General features: G+C 42.1%; 1 protein-coding gene across 17 annotated transcripts in view; it reads right to left on the bottom strand.

Moving 5' to 3' along the window:
* The window catches only part of PTPRM (protein tyrosine phosphatase receptor type M), a 1,237,515-nt gene that overhangs the window by 865,851 nt on the left and 345,722 nt on the right, over nt 1-25,942 (bottom strand). For all 17 annotated transcript variants that reach the window (XM_033934018.1, XM_033934031.1, XM_033934023.1 and 14 more), the window contains one exon: nt 24,251-24,361. In XM_033934018.1, the coding sequence (XP_033789909.1) occupies nt 24,251-24,361 (111 nt within the window). The remainder of the gene's footprint in view (nt 1-24,250; nt 24,362-25,942) is intronic.

The following is a 25,942-nucleotide window of genomic DNA, read 5'->3' as shown; positions in this document are numbered from 1 at the left end:
GCATAGAGCGACTCACAAATTGTAGATTAGATTATTCTAATAGGGTTAACTTTTTCATTGAGGAAGGGAACTGTGGCAGTTACTCCGAAAAATAGAGCAAGTATCAGCGGTTCATAGACAAGTCGGCGAAAGACAAAGGCGCGCGCCGTCAACTGAGCGCAAGACGGAGGCGCGCGCCAAAGAAAATTCATTTTTAGGGGCTCCGACGGGGGGTTTTGTTGGGGAGCCCCCCCAGTTTACTTAATGGAGATCGCGCCGGCGTTGTGGGGGGTTTGGGGGGTTGTAACCCTCCACATTTTACTGTAAACTTAACTTTTTCCCTAAAAACAGGGAAAAAGTGAAGTTTTCAGTAAAATGTGGGGGGTTACAACCCCCCACAGCCCCCACAACGCAGCACGATCTCTATTAAGTAAAGTGGGGGGTTCCCCCCCACGCCCCCCCCGTCGGAGCCGTAAAAACAATAATTTTGTGTGGCGCGCACCTCCGCGCTGCGCTCAATTGTCTGCGCGCGCCTTTGCCCCGGCGCACTTTTGACCAGACACCAGTATCAGCAGTTATCTAACATATAACATGGGCCTGAGTTGACTAGCAGTCATATAGCATGGTTGACTAGTAAGACCTCATCTTGCCCTTCGCCAATGTCCAATGTGAAAGGCTTTGGAATTACTGTTAACATTTCATGTAGTCAGAATCGGTCAATTACTGGTCTAGCCAGCATGGATTCAGAAAACCGATTTTCCTACAGATAGCATTTTAGTCAGAATCTGGCTGTACACCAACCCAGCTCCTGCTTTTACTATCCCAAACAACATTCTCCCTCACATTACAGTTCAGGAAGAGGAAGATATTTTACTGCATTGACGGACTCAGATGTTACAGGATTGTCCTTAGGCTGAATAGTTGTGGATTGGAGGAGTAGCCTAGTGATTAATGCAGCGGACTGCAATCCTGGATAACTGGATTCAAAGGGGTGCTGAAAAGTTCTTACCCTAACAACTTCCTAAATTCTGAGCACTATTTTGCCACTGTAGCTGAAGAGAATGTTATTTTAATTTGCAAAATGACAATTTGCAGAATTGCAGTGTTCAAGTTTCAAGTTTCTTAGGATTTTATATACTGCCTAGCAAGGTTATCTAAGCGGTTTTAAAATCAGGTACTCAAGCATTTTCCCTATCTGTCCTGGCGGGCTCACAATCTATCTAACGTACCTGGGGCAATGGGGGGATTAAGTGACTTGCCCAGGGTCGCAAGGAGCAGCGCGGGGTTTGAACCCACAACCCCAGGATGCTGAGGCTGTAGCTTCAACCACCGCGCCACACACTCACTTAACCATGTCAACGAAAAGTGTGGAATTTTCAAGTGTAGAACTCCGAGCTATCATGAAGTTCCTATTCCTGCAGAAGAAAACTCCAGAAGGAAATCCATGAGTAACAAATGCCCATCATACTTCACAGTGAAAAGTGGTATGCAAACTTTCAGTATCGAGATTTCAAGACCAAAAATGCAGCAATGTCTGGGAGGCCTCAAACGGTGTGAGCTCCTGAAATTGATGACCACGTCCATGACTTGGAGCTCCTTTTACGAAGCCGCGTTAGCGGCTTTATCGCACGCACATTTTTAGTGCTCAAGAGGAGGCGGTAGCGGCTAGTGCGGCCTGCAAATTAGCGCACGCTATTACGTGTGTTAAACCGCTAACACAGCTTCGTAAAAGGAGCCCTTGGTTTTGGCAGATTGGCAAATATCGGCTAAACAATTGCTGAGACACTACGGATATCCAGAGAACGTGTTGGGTATATAATCCACAAGTAGCTGGGTATGCAAAAACTGTCAGCCAAGTGGGTGCTCAAATGTTTGAATGCTGACAGACGTGTGCCCCAAAGAGTTTCCAGGTACGCCACAAGAGATTCCAGAATTTATTTTTTTTTAACTTTATTTTTAATAGTTCCCTTTATAAGTATTCACTAGAATAAATGATATGTATGTCACATACACAAAAGTCTGTCACAGTGTGTGTGTAAGGATACAACCGCCCAGACAAGCATCATTCTGTGATGTTTTTGATCCTTGAAAAAACTAATGGCAAGTAATTTCAGCATAATCTTTTATGCAGTAGTTATCCTCCGCTTTGAACCGCAAGGTAATGGCGTAATAGAAATCACTAATGTAATGTAACTTAAGCAACAAAGCAATAAAGGCTTTGTTACCATTTGGATCTTCTTATCTTTGCGAACTTGGATTTTCAGCTTTGACAGAAATTAAATCGAAAATAAAAGAGAACAAAGGCAGATGGTAGTTGATGAAATGCGTGTTTGCTTGTCGACTAATCGAACTACATTTTGAGTTTAATTTGCTCTCAAAAACAAGCACATCCATCACATTGAGTAGCAATTACAGTGGTGCCTCACACAACGAACGCCTCGCACAGCGAACGCTGCACACAACGAACTTCATGTCTTGATTCACACAACGAACTTCGTTTCACACAACGAACTTCGTTTCACACAACGAAGTCGCCCGAGCTGCCGATGTATTGCATCCTTCCGCGCAGGCACTGCACTTAACTGCCCTCTCTCACTGTATACAGTCGTCCTTTTAAGATAAACTCAATATTTTTTATATATCATGAAGCAGGAAGGTGATTTCTGTTGAAATGAAACGGGAAATAATTAGAAGGAGTGAATGTGGGGTAAAACAGTGTGACCTCGTCAAAGAGTTTGGCCTCAGCAAGACCACCATTTTCACCATTTTGACAAATTTATCTTTTTTTATGTCATCTTAGCATATTTTATGCTACAGAACGAATTATTTTTTTTAACATGTATTGTTATGAGAAAACGCGTTTCACATAACGAACTTTTCGCATAACAAACTTGCACCTGGAACCAATTAAGTTCGTTGTGTGAGGCACCACTGTATATTCTATCTACTTTAGTTTCACCGTTGTTACAATTATCCATACATAGCTTAAAGAACTTTAAATAAATGACTCTCAAATTTAATTTTTGTTGTTTTTTAATTTTATAATTTCAATAATAATGTGCCATGATAAACATTTGCTCCATTTAGGGCTCCTTTTATCAAGCCGCGTTAGCGGTTTAACACGCATAATAGCGCGCATTAAACCGCCGGCCACGCTAGCCGCTACCACCTCCTCTTGAGCAGGCGGTAGTTTTTGGCCAGCGCGGGGGTTAGCACGTGATGAAACATTGCGCGCGTTAACCCCGCTAGCGCGGCTTGATAAAAGGAGCCCTTAGTGTGCCGGCACTAAAAAGGTTTGAGAGACACTGCTCTAAAAGCTCCCTTCAGGCACTGACAATGTAGGTAGAGATATATCAGACAAATATTGATCAATATCTGAAATTGATACCTATAAAAATTTCATAAAACAACTCATAGAATCTCCCCATCTGTGTATAACAATTTATCCTTAGCCCCTTAATTTTCTGCATATGACATGCATTAAGGCGGCCCTTCGATAAACAAGCTAATACGAAGCCGGATTTATTGCTAAATTGAAAAAAAAATTGTTTTAACTTCCAACATTGAAATTTAATGGCTTCCATCTAAAGCTTGCTAATTTTTACTCTTACCCGCTGCAACTCTCAAAGAGTTTGTGAATTATGTGACCTGATATGCTGCTTTTCCAATCTTAATAGCATTTCTCTCAACTTCAAAAAATTACTGTCATGTTGTTTCTTTATGCAAAATTCCCATTTAATAAGTATACATCAAACCATTGCCTTACGTGTGTCACAAAGTACTGCATCACTAACCTCCCCATTACTACTCAGTTCCAAAACTTGGGCAATGCTGTGGTGAACCTCCTTGCAAATGTCAAGTCTTTAGTCCAGGACTGCCCAAGTCCAGTCCTCGAGATCTACTGGCAGGCCAGGTTTTCAGGATATCCTCAATGAATATGCGTGAGAAAGATTTGACTGCACTGCCTTCTTGGTATGCAAATCTCTCTCATGCATATTCATTGTGGATATCCTGAAAACCTGGCCTGCCAGTAGATCTCGAGGACCGGACTTGGGCAGCCCTACTTAAACCAACTGATAGCATCCTTTTTCAAGCTCTCTTGATTGTTCTCTCCCACTGGCTGAGATTTTTCATCCTCTGATTCAGAGGCCTCTGCCGCCATGTTTTACTTAGCGCACATATCCACTGGCAATTCTGATTTTTGGTGCTCACTGGACTCGGCTCTATAGCAAAGTTTCTCCAACCTTTTACATGTAGACAGCACCATTCTAGGGATCCCAACTGCAGCCTGAAATTGTCGTATTGAGGATAGAAGAGAGCAGTTTTTCAAACACCCTAGTGGAGTTCCTTCTTCAGGCTGCCATCCCAATTCGTAATGCCACTTTCTCTTCTGGCAAGTCTTATATTCTTATGTTCTAGCACACAATCTGAGCCATCAATCCTTGCAAGTAGCTCCTGGATCAGAGATTCTGGTAATAAACTGTGTATTAGAACCACTGCACTATCAACAACACACACCGCTCTAATGCATGAGTTGAAAAAGCTTATTCCTGGTGATAGAATGCAAATGACTGTGGTGGTTAAAAAAAAAAAAACAGTTCAAATCACCCCAGTAATGCCACCAGTTTATTGCATTTGGCAGAATATATTTTTCTCTTTTTCTATCACTGTTTGAGCAACTCCCTATTTAGTGTTTAATACTGAACAGGGATCAGTTCACGTGTCAACAAGAGGAGAAAACCCCTTTTAACTACTGTCCGAATAATTCTACCAGGGAAAGGGTCTTCTGTATGCATATGTTCCAGTGTATTTTATGGGAAAATATTTGATGGATCACTGATCACCAAGCTCTCTTTTTTGGCTGAGACTAGTTTGGCTTCTCCTCCTTAACAGATTATTCGTTTCACGGATTAACCATCAAGAAACTATTCAGACTGAACTCTAATATCATGGAACAGTACCTTACACCCCCAAGCCTTTGCCGTCATAAGTTGGATGCAGAAAGAGTAACAGTTTAGTCTCATTTCTACAAGGAAATCCACTAAAAGGTCATTACTGTTTACTACTATTTATCGCTTACATAGCACTGAAAAGCATATGCAGTGCTGTACATTTTGATATTTAATAGATGGTCCCTGCTCAGAAAAGCTTACAATCTAACTTGGACAGACAGACATGACATAAAGGGTTGGGGATGCAGAACCCAAATGAAAGGAGTTAGGAGTTGAAACCATTCTCATTGCAAATGGAAGTGGTCTGTTAATTGATTTGAGACTAGTAATACGTTAGATCACTTTACCTGCCCAACTCAAAACACTATTTCAATACATTCCACATACAGTATATGAAAATCTGGAGTCAAAACTAACAGGATGCGCATTCATTTAACTGGAATGAACTTGGCTATGTGGCAAATAATTATGTTCCCACCCATTCTTTTGAACCATGAGTTGCATTTTGTTTCTAAATTATTTGGCTAGAACTACAGCTCTGGACTTTCCGGCCCTGATTCTGCAAAGTGCTCCCGATTGTAGGCAGCTGTAGGCGTCCTACAGCTGTCTAATCAGCCAATCGGGAGGCACTTTTTCTAAAAAAAAAATAAATAATAATAATGCTCCCCAGGCAGGCCGCCTATATTGAAGGTGCCTCCAGGGAGCCTAGAGAGGCCTGCAAGCCCGCCTAAGCTCACCTAAGGCTAGGCGGTAGCCTTAAGCAAATCTAGGCAGCCCTACGTGTCTCCCTAGCAGAACGGGAGACACTTACAATGTAGGCTAGCAAAATGATGGCCTACATGGTAAGTAGACGCGGCCGCTGTACCTAATCGCGGAAAGGATCATCCTGCTGTGATTATTCCTGCCGACAGAGCCCGCCCCTCCCCGACAATCATGGCAGGAGGGTTCCGGGGTGGGGGGGTTTGTTGAGGGGGGTCAGGCAGGAGGGGTTGGGCACCCTCCTACCGGCAATCTTAGGAGGGCCATTGGGCAGTCCAGCAGGAGGGGTTGGGCACCCTCCTGCTGGCAATCTTAGGGGGGGTTGGGGGCCGGTAGGAGGAGTTGGGTACCCTTCTGCCGCGATCTTCGTGAGGGCCGTTGAGGGGGGTCGGCAGGAGGGGTTGGGCACCCTCCTGCTATGATCGTTCGGGGGGAGGGTTCAGTCGGCAGGAAGGGCTGAGCACCTTCCTGCCGGCAATCTTGGTGGGGGGACAATGGGGGGTCCGGCAGGAGGATTTGGGCACCCTCCTGCCAGTGATCTTCGGGGGCCATTGTGGGGGGTCCGGCATCTGCAACATGCACGTTGATTACAGAATCGGGTTAACTTTGGCCAGATGTAGGCCTGATTCTGTATATGACGCCCGGGACTGTCGTCCTATACAGAATCTGGGCCTACATGTGCTGCATCTTTTTTTGTAGAATTCCCCTTCCCCCATACAATCCCCACCTGAAGAGAAATTTACTATCGATGGATGCAAATGTCTTCATTTTTAACCTGTGCTTTTCAATAATCTTCCTTAAATTAAGCTGGATTTTATCTTGGAATTTTAGACTTGTTTTTGTCATTTTTCTATATTTGGAAGTACAGTATAATCTCGTTATAATGGACTCGCTTATAACAGAGCCTCGCCTATAGCGGACAAAATCCGCTGGTCCCGGCCGTGCGCCTTTATAAACATACAAAAAATCATCGCATATAGCGGACTCGCATATAACAGACTTTCGGATATAACAGACAACCAATTTGGTCCCCAGAGTCACTTTTAGCTGTAGTTTTGTTCGGCTATAATGGACATGCAGGCTCCGCCTACAAGGCACGTGGCATGCCGGTGATATAGTATCAAAATGCAGCCCAGAAGAAAATGATAAGAGTATTTTTCTTTCCAGTACAGTACGACATAATGCTTTAGAACATCTTTTAGTGTTCTGGTTTTGCAATCATTTCGTGTCATACCAATGTTTTGCTGAGTTTTGCTATTGATGTTACTGATATGCTTGTACAGGGACTGTTGTTCAATGATTGAACGTTGTTTCAAGTTGACCTAAATAAAGTTTTTAAAAAATGCAACTCTGGATTTAACAGACTCTGGATATAACAGACTGTTTTTCCAGGTCCCTAGAAGTCCGTTCTAACGAGATTATACTGTAGCCTAATGGTTAGTGCAGTGGGCTGAGATCAATTCCCATAGTAGCTCCTTGTGGCTTTAGTAAATCACTTAACCCACCATTGCCTTAGGCTCAAAACCTAGATTGTGAGCCCACTAGAGACAAAGAAAGTAGCTATATATAATATACTCATATGTTAAACTGCATTGATTGTACCACACAAAAGCAATATAACAAAACCCTTTATGCTTTTACTAAATTGTATTAACACATGGTTCACACCCATGTTAACTGCCAGTGCAGGGCCACATTAAGGGTATTTGAAATATTTACCAGTAAGTGCTTTTAGTGCTAAGAGCATGGCATGGGTAGAGAATAAAACAAAGAAAAATCCAACCGGTCAGCAGTGAAAGTCTAACATCAAAACCAAAAGAAGAACTGCAGAGATGATGTACAAGATCACAGGAACTTTCTTGAAGATAATTAACCGTTGCTTTCCAAAGAATGGTTCAGACAGATTTGTAAACCGGGACCCGACACGGTCCGTGTTTCGAATAACACTTCTTCCTCAGAGGTCCAAGGTCTTCTTAATCCAGTCTATCAAGAACCATATGGAGTATAGCAGTTGAACATAACATTTCTTAAAAATAGGCGGTGGGGCGGTGGAAACTCCTGTAAAAATGCTCATCAGGAGTTTCCCACCACCTGTTTTTAACAAATTTTATGTTCAACCGCTATACTCCATATGTTCTTGATAAACTGGATTAAGAACACCTTGGACCTCTGAGGAAGAAGTGTTATTCGAAACACGACCGTGTTGGGTCCCGGTTTCCAAATCTATCTGAACCATTCTTTGGAAAGCAATGGTTAATTATCTTCAATAAAGTTCCTGTGATCTTGTACATCATCTCTGCAGTTCTTCTTTTGGTTTTCATGGGTAGAGAATAGGCATGGAAGATATTTGGCAGTTAACACATTGAACTCCGTGTGTACTAACTGCCTAATGCAGAGTTAATGCAGAACCACTTACTGCCTTCCTAAACAGGAAGCAACACCACCCAAATTCTGTATATGGAGCCTAAAGTCATCTGCATACATCAGCTACAATATAATTGATCAGCACTAATTGGTAATTAACACCTCATAATTGATGCTAATTGGGACTAATTAAAAGTTATATACCAGTTACTGTGTGCAAATTTGAAAAGGTGGCATGGCCAGGGCCATATCAGGGGTGTTCCTAAAAGTTAGGTGCATTGTTATAGAATATGACCAATGCACACATAACAGAAGCGGCCTGGTTTTAGCTGACCTAAATGCCTGCATCTAAGTTATGTGTCACACATAGTATAAAAGGTATGTAAACCTTGTAAAACTGCACTAATTTTTTTTAGGTGCCTTATATAGAATAAGACTGTAAGGGCCTGATTCAATATAGGATGCCAGGTCTCAGCAGCCGCCTAAGCGGCTTTTGAGAATCACACACAGGCGTTCTATACAGAATCGCTAACCACCTGGATTCTCTAACTGGCGACCATATCACAGACGCCTTTTAGAGAATCGCGTTGCCGCTGAGCTGATCGCAGCAAGGAAATCTATCTGCTGTGATCAGCTGAGCGACAGTGGCAGGAAACCCGCAAACATCAGAAGTCGGCCTGTAGAAGGGATGCCCACTCCCTGCCACTGTTACCAGGGAAGAACCTAAGACTCTGGTTGGCCCAGGTGCCTAAAGTCCCTCCTATGGGAGGAGCTTTAGGAACCTGGGCCAATCAGGGCCTTAGGTCCCTCACTGGTGCATCACAAGATGCACCAAGAAGGAGAAGGCCTGTCATTCTGAAGAGGCAGGCATGCCAGCCGGAAGGAGTAGACATCTCTCCGGTCAGCCTTCCTGTTAAAGGTACCGGGGAGGGGGTGGGGGGTCTGGGTGGGTGCCGGCAGGAGGGATGTTGTGCACATAAGTTCTTCTCCCCCTAAACTGTATATGTAGGCTTCCACTGTACACATGTTTTCAAGATGGGCTATGAAGCAATGTTCCCAGAGGTTTGCTTAAGTCAGAGGAAGGAAACACATATTTTGCACTGATTTCAAAGTAAAATGACCTGCATTACTCATTTTTGACAATGGTATATAGTCTGCATGCTAAAAAAAATGCTTCATAATTATGCAAGCTATTTGAAAATTGTCAAGAAAGTCAGCTTTAAAAACAAACAAACCCCTTATTGTCTTACTATCTAATTTTGCCTGGAGTACCGATTTAACATTTTTGATCATTCTTTTATTTTATTCAATACCCTAAATAAATCAGGCTGATAAATGTTCTCCTTGCTCATGGTAAGAATTCATAATTCATTGCAGTTTACAACATAAATCCAAACATATAAAATATTACACAGAACATATTATGTAGAATTATGCAACAGAAACACTTCAGACAGTTTGAGGATGGGGGAAGGGGGTGGGGAGAAATAAGAAAAGAAAGCACTGAATTTTGTTTTGCAAGTACAACATCTATTTTTCTTTCTTTTTATAATTTTCCACTTTAAGCCAACACAGTCATTTATTTGATACTGGACTTTCTCAAACATTGTTAGGCTTATGAACCACAGCCAGTCCAAAATATGCTTCAAAGATAAAACTATTGAAGCATACGATCCAGGATTTAAAATGGAGAGTGACAGACTCTGTTAAAATTGGGTGGGAGGGAGGAAATTATGAACGGACTTTAAATTTAAAAGAGTTGCGCTGGATGTTTGAATTAAATAGTATGCAACCTACTGGTTTAAATGAGTGATTGCATGGTATTGGATGAATACATTTTTTTAGTATTATCTTTTTTTTCTTTTTGAAGATCTGTTTCCTTTTAGAATTATGTATTTGTCCCGGCTAGTATGATTGGTTCAGCTGTGGTTGACGTCAGGGGGTGTATATCAGGGTTGCAAGCAACGCCGCAGCCATCTTGGACTTTGAGATGTTTGCTGGATAAGCAGAGTTATAGAATTCATGTTGTTGGTAAGATTTTAAATATTTATTGTGGTGGTAAGAGTATCATGTTCATTTCCTGAAGCAAAATTTTTTTGGTGAACCTCGTCCTAATGAACAGTTAAAGCGCGTTGGTGGGGAGCAGTGCAACATGTTAAGCTAAGTTCTAAAGCATAATTATTTAGGGAAAACAGGAAATGTTATTATGAATTAAAATAATAAGTGAAGATAAAATTGAAGTTAAATATGAAGATGAATTAAGTAAAAATAAGAAAAATAAAAAATAACAAGTTCTATAAGTAGTAACTCACAAAACTGGGTGGAATCGGTGACGAGTGCTGCCATGTTGTTTTATGTTAGTCAGGGTGGCGTTCTGAGAATCCCCAGAGTGATCTACTTTCATATATTACTTATTGCAACTTGACATTTATATGGTAAAGTTGAAGAATGAGTCTGGATATTTAAAATTTGCCATTTTTAATAAGTGGGTTTCAAGAGCTAAAAGGCATACTTCCTTCCCTGCCAGCTAATTGATTTGAAAAGTTGCAGGTTCACATCAATGTGCTTGCTGTTGCATTTTGCTTGTAATTACAAATATTCCATGCATTCAGTTCTCTAATGATTGTGCTCATTTCACTAACATATTACAACACCACAGTTTAAAGCATTCTGCTGCAGGACTGAAGAGTACCCTGTGAACCATGAGTCTAAAATTCCCCCTTATTAACACAGACATTTACTTCTACAAAACTTATTAAGTCAAAATGCATTGTGAAACCTAATTTTAAGGGGAGGGAAAGCAGCAGCTAGAAGAGCACAAGTCAATTTGTAGCCTACCCCCCCAAAAAAAGCCTTTAGCCATCATTCAGATGTTTTAAAGAAGCTAAGAAACTACCTACACAAACAAAAATAGGAACACTGCTTTTTATGGTACTGGGCGAAAGGCACAAACAAAATTGACAACAGCTTTCAGAACACACTCAGCCTGGTATTTCTCATAGTAATTAGATAGACAGGCAATCATCCTATAGCAGCAGCTGTCAACTTGTTAAGATGAGTTATGAAATCTATGATTGCTCAGCTTGCAAGGAGTTCTAGGAAGCCAGGAATCAGCAGTATCTTTCCTCTACAAGTGAAAAGAATATGTAGAAAGCATGTGGAGCATGGTCCATGAATTGTTTTCCAACCACTCTTCATGTCTATGTGTATGTATGTTAGGGTTGCCAGATTTTCCAATCGGAAAATATGGACCACCCCCCCCAGGCCTGCCCAGTTCCACTCATCCCTACCCTGTAATGCCCTAATCCTGCCCTAGCCCCCTCCCCCGCTGCCTGATCTTCTCATTGTGTGCGAATCTAGATTGATAGGGTAACCCCATTTTTAATATACGAGGGTCATTTCATAAATAATGCACACTATTTTTTTAAATTTACATATTTTATTTTTTTTTTCAAGTACTTCCTTTACAATCCTTCAATATAGTCTCCCTGCTTTGCAACGTCCGTGAAGCGCCATTATTCCATCCAAGACACCGTTTTTGTTCAGTTGCCAAATGGCTCGGGTAACGGCAGTAGAAAACTTTTCCAGAGATGCAAACGATGTCCATGCATAGGTTGTTTCAAACTTAGAAAAAAGTCAAAGTCTGGTGGACTCATGTCTGGACTGTAGGGAGCATGAGGTAACACCTCCCAGCCGTATTCGCGTAGTTTTTCAATGATGACATTCCCTACGTGCGGGCGAGCGTTGTCGTGAAGAATGAATGGCCCAACCAAGAGCAACTGAGGTTGGGTTTTGTGCATTTGTCTATGCATTTTTTGCAAAAAATCACGATAATACACTGCTGTGATACTTCTTCCACATGGAACTTTGTCTGTGATGAAGCATCAGCCACAAGTTTCACATATCATTCATCGGTTGTTGATTTTGGCCTTCCTAGTCTTGCATCATCTATGCTCACACGACCACTCCGAAAACGAGTTGCCCACTGAGAAACTGTACTACGGTCTACTGTTAACTCAGCACAAACATCACGTAACGCACTGTGGATTTCTGTCGGGTTTTTGACACATAGAGTTTCAATCTTAATGTACGATCTCTGATTGTCAACTGACACAGTACCCGAGACACCTGTAGCCTCCATTTCCCACACTTGTTCCTAAGCACACATCCTGCTGCTTCAAGCACTAAAGTGAAAGTGAAACAAGGTTTACTGCAATTGCATCATCCACTCCCCAATATTGCCAACCTGTGCATTATTTATGAAATTACATTGGCTACCTACAAAACCTTTGCTCAAATTGAGTTCAATAAGTTGTATCTTTCTTTTAAAAGTAGGTTTGACACCTACTTATTAAGTTTAAGGCCTTGTATTAGATGAAGTTGCTCAGTGCATGTCAATAAGCTAGCTTTACCTACAGATTCTTCTACATAGCTAAATCTTTAAAAAAATTGTTTAGTGCTATGGCTCCTAGTTTGTTGAACTCCCTATTGATTGAAATTAGACTTGAGATGGACTCTATGAAGTTCCAAAGATTATTGAAGACTAGGTTATTCAATAAGCATGTGATTTGTTTCTTATGTTATTAGTTCTGTATAATTCCAAGAATTGTCAAATTTTAAGTGTTGTTGTCAATCTTGTTTTAAGCCATCTAGAGCTATGAGTGTAGACAGTATATAAAATATTATTATTTTTATGATTATATTACCCCCATTTTAACTAGGAATTTTAGTTCAATACTTTTTATTAAAATTTCCATAAAATACAATACAATGCATCAAAACTTGAATTTCTTATGTAAATACAAAAAAGATAATAAAGAAACAATATAATACAAATAATACTCATTAAAACTACCATAAATACTACAGTAAAGACCGTGTGGATGTACATCTTGCAAAAAATCTTTCTGAGGAAAAGGTAAGAAAACCCAGCCTTGATCAGACTAAGAGCAATGTCACTAATAAAGTAGTTTTCTCTAAAGATTTAGATATGAGTCTGCAAGATACCATTTAAGAAAATTTTCATCTCAAAGAACCCTTTTACTAAATTGCAGTATATTTTTGTACTCAGCACACCTTATAACACAGAGCAGAAAATTAACGCATGGGACACTGTGGCCCATATTCTATAAATAGTGCCTTAAGTGCCGGTAGGTGCCCTACTGGTGCCTAACTTAATCGGTAATAGCCATTTAAAACGGTTTCAATTTTATTTTATTTTTTTTATGTAGGTGCCTATCGGTGCCTAGAAAAACAGCACTAAGGTTGAAGTTGGTATGGTTAATGCTGGAAACGACCTTAGGCGTTTAAGATGCCTCTGTAGATGTGATTTTCGTCAAATGTAGGCACCAGAAATGTAGGCCTTGGCCTACATTTTTGGCGACTAACTTTCACAAAAGTCATGATTCTGTAAATAGTGGCATTCATTTTTTAGGCAGCCACCGATTAACGGAATCGTTTACAGAATCCAATCTTGCCAATGCATGAAACGTGGTGCCAGGCCAAAACAAACAAACAAAACAAAGCCTGTTGGAGCAATACAATCTGCCCCTCCCCACCCAATTCAGTCTCTCCTGCCCAACACAAGACCTTCTCGGAAAGCATCCTTCCAATGAGATCTCCAAAAAGCTATACCCCTATTAAATCCTCCCTTGAAATCCTCAAAACATAAGTCCCTTTCAAGCCTTTCCCCCAGTGCAAGCTCCTCAAGGATGTTCTCCCACATCTGGCAACCCTAGGAGTTAACCTGCTTGTATCCTTGGTGGTCTAGTGGAATAGGTAGAAGAAGTTACCCTCTGCTACTATCCCATCTGGCTTCAGGTTTTAAAATGGTGCCATTGACCCTGGTGATAGTTTCATGATAATATCACTAGAAGTCAGCCTTCCATATAAGAGTAATTGTTCCTAGGTGCCATCTTAAAAGAGCCAGCACTATCAATCAGACATGAAGTCCAGGTGCCTCCTCCCCTCCCACCAAAGATCACTCCCAAATATACCTGCAATTCTTGAGCAAAGATCTTCCCCAAAGATACTTTAGTGTCAAAGTGTTTAAGTCCTACATCTATCCTCCCTACCCCCAATTGGCTCCCTCAATCTTCCTAAGAACCCCCTCCTCTTGTAGGTCCCCAGGTCTACCTAAAGGATCTATTGCTGGTGTAAGGGTTGAAGGACAAAAGCAATCCCTATCATTTGTGATCCTGTCAACAGAGGACCCATAACGTCACCCATGACTCCTAGCAGTAATCTTGCTATACAACTGCTAGGATTCAGGCTGCCTAAAGGCCATTATATAGCAGTGTTAGGAGGCTGATCAAAAGTTGCATTATTCCTTTTCCACAGCTGTCCCTAACATGCTAAACTGTGTTACCAAAGCTTAACAACTGATGTGGTAAACTGAGCTGTAGTAAAATGTCAAATTTTACCACAGGTTAGTAAAATTCCCCTCTAAATGTAACTTATGTTGAAGACATGACAAAATAAGACCAATGTCACAAACCTTAAGAGGCAGAGAAGACTGCTACATATATAGGAACGGATTAACACTACATTGGGCTCTAGGCAAACATATATTTGTGGGCCCTCTTACCAAGGAAATCTACCTCGCCTGCCTGCGGTAAGAAACTCTTCTATGGTTTAGTAAAACCCAGCATAAATTACATGCCAAGATCGGCTAGGTGTGCCAATCTAGGTGCCTAAGTTCAGGCACTGTTTATAGAATTTGAACCTATGGGGCTCATTTTCAAAGCGTTTCAGAAGTAGCAGGGAAAAGTGCAGAGGTAGTTGTGGGTACAACAGCAGTAATAGTGAGTGGGCAAGGGGATGATGCAAGCACATGCTTTGAAAGGAGACGCTTAATGGGTAGCGATGGAGAGCTGCCAGTTTACCCAGTTTGAAAGGGAAGCTCAGTCCTGGCTTTCTGCAACCCTATCCTGGTACATTATGGGACCTGAGGTGCTGAATTCAACTGGTGGTTATCATGGACCACAAATGGAGCACTGAATTGGGATACAAGTTCAAAAACAGGACTGACCAAAAAGTCTCTCTCTTGGAGATGGTTAATTTGGCAGCTTTGCAGCAGTGGGTTTGAATCAGGGAAGCTGGGCAAGTCATTTTCACTCTCCATAGCCTCTGGTACAAACCAGAGATTCCAAGGGTGGACTGCTCAAAAAAGTGAGATTTAAGGGCAATGTGTGCAAAATATAAATGTACAAAGTTTTACAAGTGATAAAAGGTTCACAAATGAAAAAGAAAAAGAAAATATTTAGGGTCTGTTTGTTTTTTTAATGCTTTTGAAAGGATATAGGCAGAGTGAATGCAGTATTCAGTGTTCAAGGAATTTACCCAAGTAATTTAATAGTTAACGGGGTAAATTCCTTGGGCTGAAAACTTCATTTCTCTTAGTATATGCACAGGTACCAATAAACCTTTTCATTCCAGCTAAGATTTTCAGAGGGAAGCTTTATTTATATGAAACTGTCCTCTTCAAAGACAGAGAAACAAACAAGTGCATGCACTTTAGCTTTTTCTAGTGATGTCTAGTTGCTCACATGCTCTTTCAGGTAATGCTCCCCACCAAGTCTGCCCACAATCATATACTGTACTTTCTGGAATTTGCTGTCATTTCTTTTCCTCGCTGACAGCAAGCCCTCACTTTTTCCCCCATTCTTCAGTCCTAATCCTTTTCAGCAACCTTCACCTTAGACCACTCACTAGTTCCACTGATTCTCTCCAAAGACACTTGTGCAGAGATCTGCTTCCCAGGGCTCGGTACTTGGGCCGATCCTTTTTAATATTTATATCAATGATCTGGAGGAAGGAACATCCAGTGAGATCATCAAGTTTGCAGACGATACAAAACTATGCCGGGCGATCAGATCGCATGAGGATAGAGAGAAACTCCAGAGCGACTTGTGTCGGTTAGAAACATGGGCGGAGAAATGGCAGATGAAGTTCAATGTGGAGAAATGCAAGGTAATGCATTTAGGCAATAAGAATAAGGAATACGAGTATACAATGTCAGGTGCAACTCTGGGGAAGAGTGAACAAGAAAAGGACCTGGGTGTACTGATAGATAGGACCCTGAAGCCGTCGGCACAATGCGCGGCAGCGGCAAAGAGGGCAAATAGAATGTTGGGCATGATAAAGAAAGGAATCTCGAGTAGATCGGAGAAAGTTATAATGCCGCTTTATAGGGCAATGGTCAGACCACACTTGGAATACTGCGTCCAACATTGGTCTCCCTACCTAAAGAAGGATATAAAACTGCTGGAGAGGGTGCAGAGACGAGCAACAAAACTGGTGAAGGGTATGGAGAAACTGGAATACGAGGACAGACTTATAACAATAGGATTATTCACCCTTGAGAAAAGGAGACTGCGTGGGGATATGATCGAGACCTTCAAAATACTGAAAGGAATCGACAAAATAGAGCAGAGAAGATTATTTACATTGTCCAATTTGACACGGACTAGAGGACATGTAATGAAGCTTAGGGGGGACAGGTTCAGGACTAATGTCAGGAAGTTCTGCTTCACTCAGAGAGTGGTTGACACCTGGAATGCCCTCCTAGATGAGATTATTGCGGAATCGACCGTCCTAGGCTTCAAGAGCAAACTAGATGCATATCTCCTTAAGAGAGGCATGTAAGGATATGGTGGACTATAAATTACGACAGGTGTACACCTGGCAGGGCCTCCGCGTGTGCGGATCGCCGGACTTGATGGACCGAAGGTCTGATCCGGAGATGGCATTTCTTATGTTCTTATGTTCTCCACAGCCCTTGCAACTCAGTCCCTTCTTCCTGGAACTAGAGCAGCCTTCCCATGGGCTGGAGCCTCTGCAGTGGAAGAGCCTTAGTGGGCTAGGGTTACTAGATTCATCCAAGAAAAAAAAAAAGAGGAAATGTCATTCCACTCCCCGCCTCGCCCCACACTACACAGACCTCATCTCTTTTCCTTCCCCGAGCCCAGGCCACGTCTGGAGGGCCTCCAGACACGGCCCCGAGCTCGGGGCCTTCAAAACACCGGTCAAGCTGCCGGGTTTTGAAAATCCATCCAGACATCATAAAAGAGGACATGTCCAGATTTTCCTGGACATCTGGTAAGTTACCAGTGGTAACCTATAGTGGGCTAAACTCTAAAATCTAAGCACACAATTAGCCATATGGCTTTGAGACAGTTCATTTACAACTTTTTTAAAATCCTGAAAAAAATCCTAGCCTCTTGAATCCTAAGCATATCTGATAGGGACCCTCTAAATTTTTGGGCCCAAGATACATGCCTCGTTTGTTTATGCCTTAATCCAGTTCTGTCACTCCTTTGTGAAGAAACAATGCTGGTTGCTTTAACTCAGTGTTTCTCAACCTGCGGTATGTGTACCTCAGGGGGTGTGCAGCCTGGCTGCTGCCAGGGATCTCTCCCTGCCTCTCGCCAGAAATCACTGCCTGCGCCCCCCCCCCCCCCCCAACTGAAGAACCTGCCATTAGGATGCTCCCTGCCACCGTCAGCACGCCTACTGCACAGCCAACATGGTGCTGACAAAGTCCATCTCTTCCCCAGCAAAAACTCCATAGCAAGGACTGGCCATGGCTGCGTGCAGTGGCCAGCCCACAAGACTTCCCCCCAGCATCAATTCCAGGGGAAAGTCTTGTGGGCTGGCTGCTGCACGCGGCCATGGCCAGTCCCTGTTACAGAATTTCTCCTGGGGGATGGATGAAGCATGTCAGCTCCGGGTTGGCTTTGCAGCGGACGTGCCGACGGCAGCAGGGGGCATCCCAATGATGGTGGCTTCAGCAGGGAAGGGGGCAGGCAGTGAGGGGGAGAGGGCATGAACTTGGGACACAGTAGGAAGGGAGGGGGCATGAAAGTGGGACACAAGGAAGGGAGGAAGGGGGCACTAACTTGGGACAAAAGAGGGAGGGAGGGAAGAGAAAAGGACAATTGGGCCTGAGTGTGTGACTGAGAGGGAAAGAGATGATGCACATGAGGAAAGGAAGATGAAAATTGGGTATAGAGATAGAGAGAGAGGAGTAAGGTAGAGATGCAAGGGGAACAGAGGGATAGATTGAAGGGGATGCAAGGGGGAGGAATGTTAGGCATAGTGATGGAGGGAGAGATGTGGCATGGTGGTGGCGAGAGGTGATAAAAGAAGAAATGGGCATGGGGCTGGTGGGCAGTGGTGAAAAATGATCTGGGGATGAGAGAGGAAGAAAAAGTTAGACTTATGGATGGACAGAAAGAGATGCTGGTTGGGGAATGGAATGAGGTCTGGAGGAGAAGCAGCATGCAGGAGGCAGAAATAAATAAATAAATATTGGATGCACAGTCAGAAGGGCGTGCAAGCAGAGACTCATGAAATCACCAGACAACAAAAGTAGGAAAAATGATTTTATTTTCAATTTAGTGATGAAAATGTGTCAATTTTAAGAATTTATATCTGCTATCTATATTTTGCACTTCACTGTATTTGCCTATTTTTCTATAGTTGTTTTTGAGGTGAAATTGCATATTTTAAAGTCATCTGCCTTGATCTCTTTGAAAAAACCCCAAATATAAATGATAATTAACATTTTCTCTGCATACAGTGTGTTTTGTTTTTTCTAATAATTTTGTGATTACCGTATATACTCTATAAGTTGATCCGAATATGTCGAGACCCCCCATTTTTACCCCCCAAAAGGAGGAAAATGATTGACTCGAATATAAGTTGGGGGCTTAATATTCAAGTGCCATGCGCGGCCAAGATCTGCACTGAGTGTCCCCTCTGACACACCCTCCCCGGCAAGGTTCTGCACTCATTCCCCCCTCCCTGCCATTTCTTCACCCAGCCCCCTTCCCTCCCTGCCCTGCACTCAGTCCCATTCCCTACTAGGCTGTGAACCAAGCCCCCTTCCCTGCCAGGCTCTGAATACTGTCCCCCCTCCCTGCCAGGCTCTGAACACTGTCCCACCTTCCTTCCCTGTACCCTCTTCCCCATATAAAGAGCCAACCTCATCAGTGATGTCACAATGGCTTGATTGTCCCGTACTCCCCTCTGCCCTCTAACCCAGCCAGCAGATTACCGGTAACCATTCCCCTTAACTTACAGCACCTAGTGGTAGGCCAGGACAGGAGGGATCCCTCCCATCTCCTGCCCTGGCCGACACTAACAATTACCACTTCCCTCCTTCCCTCCCTCGCGTACCTGTTTGTTTCCTGGTGGTCCAGCGTGTATCACGCGCTGAAAACCTCCAGAAGATTGTAAAGATAAGTAGCCAGCGGCACACCTGGGCCGGCACGCATCAGTGAGCTTTTCGTGCTGCCGGCCAGCCCTGCACCGCTCCTTGATAGGCTGCCACGAGAACCGCAAATCCCATGAGAACTTACAGCAGCCTATCAAGGAGCGGTGCAGGGCCGGCTGGGAACACCAAAAAGCTCACTCCTGTGTGGTGGCCCGGGTGCACCTCTGGCTACTTACCTTTATAATCTTCTGGAGGATTTCAGACTTAGGATGATTTTGGTGGTAGGCTGATCAACTCTATATCCTTTATTCTGTGTTTTTTTTTTCTCTCTTCATGAAATGGCATTCTTTTATTTTTAATTTTGATATATAAATCACTTTATTATGTGTCCAGGAAGCGTGGTATATTACGTCAATAAACTATAACCATAGACTACAACCATTTTCTGCAGGTGCAAAGAGATCTGTGTGAAGTTATCCCTATCACTGAAAGAAGTGATGAATTAATGACTGAGGGACCATTCATGCAGACTGAGTTGTTGACCATGGGAATCTATTTGAATTTTTTTCCTCTCTAGGAAGTAATCTGCTTGCAAGTTAAAGTTGAAAGCATGCAAAAGATGCCACATATTTCTGGTCACATGACACAGTGAAGCCTACTTTGTTCTTCCCTATTTGCTTACGAAGAACATCCCATTGTTTGGGTGTCCAATTTAGGTTATATGATGCTAATATATAGTTTTTACTGCAGGTTGGGTTCATCATTGGAGAAGTTTTTGAAATACTACAATTATGTTTAGTTATGATAGGACAATGAATGAAAGGAAATAAGCTGAAACTGAATATTGCTAAGACATAGATTATGTTATTAGCTCCCTATGTCATGGATGATGTCCATTCTCATGTTGCTATAAAGAAGGTGTCCATCCCTTTTGTATCTATCATTAGAAATTTAGGGGGGTCATGCTTGATTCTTCCTTATCTATCAAAAATCAAGTGTTGTAAATTAAAGGTGATTCATAGAATCAAATAATTTTTGTCAGCTGAAAATTTTCATACTGTAATACAAAGCACAATTTGTCCTTTGTTTGATTATTGCAACGGTTTACATTTTGGAATCTCTTAAGAATTTGACGAAGGCATTGCAAGTTGCTCATAAGGTGATAGCTCATAAGGCAAGAACTATTACAGGGGCAAGATATTCACATATAACAACTGATTTGAAGGCATGACATTGGTTACCTATTGAGGATTGTTGATTTTTAAATTTTAATAGGTAAAGTATCTATATTACTAACTCTGAATGTAAAAATATATCAATCAAATCAGGCGCTGAGATCTGCTTAGGGCCATATAGCTGATGTTCCTTCTTTTCAAACAATACAATTTGAGAAGTACCATTCGCTGATTTTTTTGCATTTCCCACCTCAGACTATGGAATGTTTTGCCTTCCGAACTGTGAAAAATATAGACAGTAAGGGCTTCTTTTACGAAGCCACGTTAGCGGTTTAACGCGCGTAGTAGCGTGCGCTAACCTGCCGGACACGCTAGCCGCTACCGCCTCCTCTTGAGCAGGCGGTAGTTTTTTGGCTAGTGTGGGGGTTAGCGTGTGATTAAAAATTACGTGCGCTAAAGCCACTAACACAGCTTAGTAAAAGGAGCCCTAAATTTCAAGAGTTAAAGACCTATTTGAGAGGGGCAGTTAATTATTGAATGGAAGTGAATTATTTTCTCCGTGATTTGCAGATGACACATTGATATGTGTAATGTAATATTAATGTGACATCTTGTATTTATGTGTTTTGTTTTGTTTTCATGAATCATATGAATATAATTTTGTGATCCACTTAGAATGTCCAAGCTAAGGCAGAATACGAATAAGAAAAATAAATCAAATAAAAATAAATCACTTGATTGTTGGTTCAGATTAAAATGACAAGTTCTGATTCATGGTTTGAAGGGTTTGAGAATATTGAAAATTGTTCTATGCCTGAAAGTTTCACAGGCCTTGGATGGTTATGTGAAGGAGATGAGTTCCCTACCTGCATGCAGATGCATCTGTAGTAAAAGTGACATTGGGGTGTGAGCGGTTGAAATGAGGAACCTGAGGTGAAGCTGGAATGGTTGATAGAGAATTCACTTACTGAGGAATTAATGATATTGATCCCAATGTCCAGTGGTGTAGCAGGGACTGAATGGGCTGTGGGCAGAAAAATTACAGTAAGATGGTCCCCCTCTCTCCAAAGAATATGTTTTTGGCAGGGAGGTACCTCACCTATCAAGCAATGTCTTAACGTAATATCATCCCTGGTACTCTCAATCTTTGACTACCGCAATGCAATCCTGCTGGTCATCCCAAAGTACATGATGAGGTAGATCTAAATAGTACAAAATGCAGCAATAAGTGCCACCCCACTACTGAAAGAGCAATACTGGCTTCTGATTGAAAGCAGGGTTAAATTCAAGATCTTGTTGCTGACGCACAAAATCATTCACCTCTCAGAACTGCAATATCTAGCAACCAAACTACATGACCATACACCAGCATATGTCCTATGCTTGAACCACAAATGCCTGCTGGAAATACCCTCCTTCAGAGACATCAAATACAAAAGTGTCAGGACAAGAATATTCTCGGTGATGGCTGCAATATGGTGGAACTCGCTTCCGAAGGAATTAAAACTAGAAACACCGGAAAGTTCAAGAAATGGATAAAGACCATCCTTTTCACAGACTAACTAATAATGCAACAGACAGGGGGAGTAGCAACATAGAGGAAATAATTGACTACTTCTTCCTAGGAGCATTATAGGGTGAACACAGTAAAAGATATGATAAATAAAATACAGATAACTAGATTTATCAAGATGTGTGTAAACCTAGGATGAACATAATACATGACACTGGTATTATGTGCGTAAATAAGTAGGATTTAGAATGAACATAATACTAGCATTATGTGTACATATACATATGCGAGGGGAGGTCCACCGATGGATCAAAAACTGGCTGGCAGACAGGAAGCAGAGGGTTGGTGTAAAGGGCCACTACTCGGACTGGCAAGGGGTCACGAGCGGGGTTCCTCAAGGGTCAGTGCTGGGACCGCTCCTGTTTAACATATTCATTGACGACCTGGAGGCGGGAACCAAATGTGAGGTCATCAAATTCGCAGATGACACCAAACTATTCAGCAAGGTTGAAACCACGGTAGATTGCGAGGATCTCCAAAGGGATCTTACGACACTGGAAGAATGGGCGAAAAAGTGGCAAATGAGCTTCAACGTAGGGAAATGCAAGGTCATGCATATAGGGAGAAGGAACCCTATGTTCACTTACAAAATGGGGGGATCAATGCTAGGGGTCAGTAAGCTGGAAAGAGACCTGGGAGTGATGGTAGACACGACATTGAAGGCGTCGGCACAGTGCGCCACAGCCTCGAGGAAAGCAAACCAAATGTTAGGTATCATTAAGAAGGGTATCTCGACCAGAACGAAGGAAGTCATCCTGCCACTGTACCGGGCTATGGTGCGCCCGCATCTGGAATACTGTGTACAGTACTGGTCACCATACCTCAAAAAGGACATGGCAATGCTTGAGGGAGTCCAGAGAAGAGCAACTAAACTGATTAAGGGTATGGAAAACCTTACATACACTGACAGACTGAAGAAGCTGGGGCTGTTCTCCCTGGAAAAGCGGAGACTCAGAGGAGATATGATAGAGACATTCAAGATCCTGAGGGGCATCGAAAAGGTTGACAAGGACAGATTTTTCAATTTGAAAGAAACCACAAGAACAAGGGGTCACTTGATGAAATTGAAGGGGGACAGGTTTAGAACAAACGCAAGGAAATTCTTTTTCACACAGAGGGTGGTGGACACATGGAACACCCTTCCGGAGGCCGTGATAGGAAATAGCACAGTACAGGGTTTCAAGGAAGACCTGGATAGGTTCCTGGAGGACAATGGGATTGAGGGGTACAGATAAGAGCAGTGGAAGGTTTAGAGATAAGTGTAGAGGTAGGTATAAAATTAGTCAGGGACCGCTGCTCAGGCAATATGCCTGATGGGCCGCCGCGTGAGCGGACCACTGGGCGGGATGGACCTCTGGTCTGCCCCGGCGGAGGCAACTACTTATGTACTTATGTACTTATAGTGTAAGTGTATTATGGTATAAATATGTAAGATGAGGGAACAGAGTGAATATAGTACTCTGGTGTGTATATATAGGGTGAAGATAGTATGTAACTACTGCATATACTCAGTCAAAAAGCCTAAGGGCCTCTTCTATCAAACTGTGCTAGCAGTTTTTAGCACAGAGAGCCATGATGAATGGCCCGTGCTGTTCCCAACGCTCATAAGAACTCTATGAGCATCGGGAGCAGCGTGGACCATTCAGCACTGCTCACTGCGCTACAAACTGCTAGCGCAGTTTGATAGAAGAGGCCCTAAATGTAAAAGATATGTAAAAGTACCATAACATGATGCCTAAATGCACCAAAACCATCAGTGAGTACCATCTGAGGCTGTGTTGAAAACCATCACAGAAACCCTCTAATTCTGTATTGTAACACTACTACAGAAGCTCATGTATGGAAAACCATCACAGAAACACTGTTTTGTTAACACCATTACAGAAGTTCATGTAAACCGCTCGGAATTGACTCCCCAGTAGCGGTACTGAAGTTTTCAATAAACAATATAAAAAAATAAAACAGGAGATTGAAAAAATACCTTGATGAATGAAAAGATACAAATTACATTGGTGAGCAGGAGCACCAAAAAGAAATGTTTTCAGATTAATATCTAATCCACTACATAAAAATTACTGTGACAAAGCCAGAGCTAAATTTCAGAATATGTGTCCACCACAAAATTTTATACATGGAGGCCAAACTTTTGCAAACTATACTCTATACTATGCAAACACATACTACATATGCTAAGGAATAAATTGTTACAAAACCAATTTCCAAAACAAACCTGGATCAGAGGATGGCTTCACCCGGGTATTCACTTGCTCCCAGTTTAAGTCATCTTCCTCAGACTGAGTATATCCACATTTGCTAATTGGCTCATCAAAGAAGCAAGTTCCTGTAAAATATTAAAGATGGAAAAACTGTGAATTTGGTGAAAAAAGTAGCTCACCTGAATAGAAATTCAAATGGTTGAAGAATATGTGGGACATTAGACAAGATAAGTTTTCGTCACAGTGTTTCTGTTCCATGCTTAGCAGGAAACACAAAGCAAGTACAGTGTATACCTAATTCTTGCACATTTTTACCTAGTAAGGCAAAGAAGCTGTAGCAGTTTGGGAAGGAGTACATAGGTGAGGGGGCAGGCATGTAAAAGAGAGATTATATCCTGAATTGCTAAAGACTAGGCTTGTAGAAGGTTAATGCAGACCAGCAAGGGTAACTCAATATGAGGAAAATGAAGAACGTTGTTGTCTTTCTTGACATGACAACAAATTGGAAGCATTCATGAGGATGGACAAGTAGTTTGTCCATCAACCTCAATAGTCTACTTTGTCTTAGAACCGCTTAAAGGGAAATTCTATAAACAGCGCCTAAACTTAGATGCCGGTAGACACCTTATCGGCATCTAAGTTAATTGGAAAATGCTATTTGAAATGGCAATCAATGTTAAATTTAAAGTGCCTACTGACACCTAAACAAAAGGCACCAGAATCACACCTCCAGAGGTGCCTATCACCACTACAGCTGTGGCTAACACTGGAAGTGGCATTAGGAGCCATAAAGCGCATATGTAGGTTCGATTCATGGCAAAGATAGAAGTCGGAAACGTAGGCCTTGAAAACCCTGGCCTACATTTCTGGAGCCTCTCTTTTCCGGAGGTGAGATTCTCTAAACAGCGCCATTGCATGATTGACGTGATCAGTGGCTGCTTTTTGGGCTGCTACAGATATCGGCGCCGTTTAGAGAATCCAGGCCTTATTGCCCCCTTATACATCTAAATACTTAAATTTTTGTTATGGCTGGTGAATGTTGTACTTCAGGCCACATTTTCTAAAAGGTGCTAGAACTTTAGCACAGGATAACATAACACAATATTTACCACCGGTCCCATTTTATGCAATGAGATCTATTTATTAACAACACTGTAGTGAAATTTTTAGTACAGTCTATCAGTAAGATTATTAAATCGTTTCATAAACTATACCAGAAGCAAGGGATACAACTTAGAGGTTGAAAAATCCTATCATGAAAAACACAAGGAGAGAGAAGGGACAGGACTCCTGAGGCAGGCCATAAAGCCGAAACATGTACGTGTCGAGTTTTAATTGATCAATAAAAATATATAGCACCATCACAGTTCTTTTCGCTTTTATAAAATGCACGTTTCAAGGTATGTGGATTCATTATGGGTGTGCACGGGGCAGGGTTTGTATAGAGCATGAGCAGAGTCTACACTTACTTGCAGAAAAGTACCGGTATGCGCTATCATTTATACCAGCCCTATGCTGGTGTATGAGCTAGAGGCTACTTAAGTATTCATCTCCATACCAACACTAGTATACTATAGTCAAGTAGATGCCTATTTAATTTTATAAAATGCTGTACAATAGGCATATAAAAACACACTAACTAGACACAAATTTATACAACTACCCACCACAAAAACAATTTTACAAGATCCAACTCTATCAACCCA

Source organism: Geotrypetes seraphini, chromosome 2, assembly GCF_902459505.1.
Source record: "Geotrypetes seraphini chromosome 2, aGeoSer1.1, whole genome shotgun sequence".
NCBI lineage: Eukaryota > Metazoa > Chordata > Amphibia > Gymnophiona > Dermophiidae > Geotrypetes > Geotrypetes seraphini.
The sequence above is the reverse complement of the archived record's forward strand: the minus strand, read 5'-3'. Positions and strand labels throughout refer to the sequence as shown.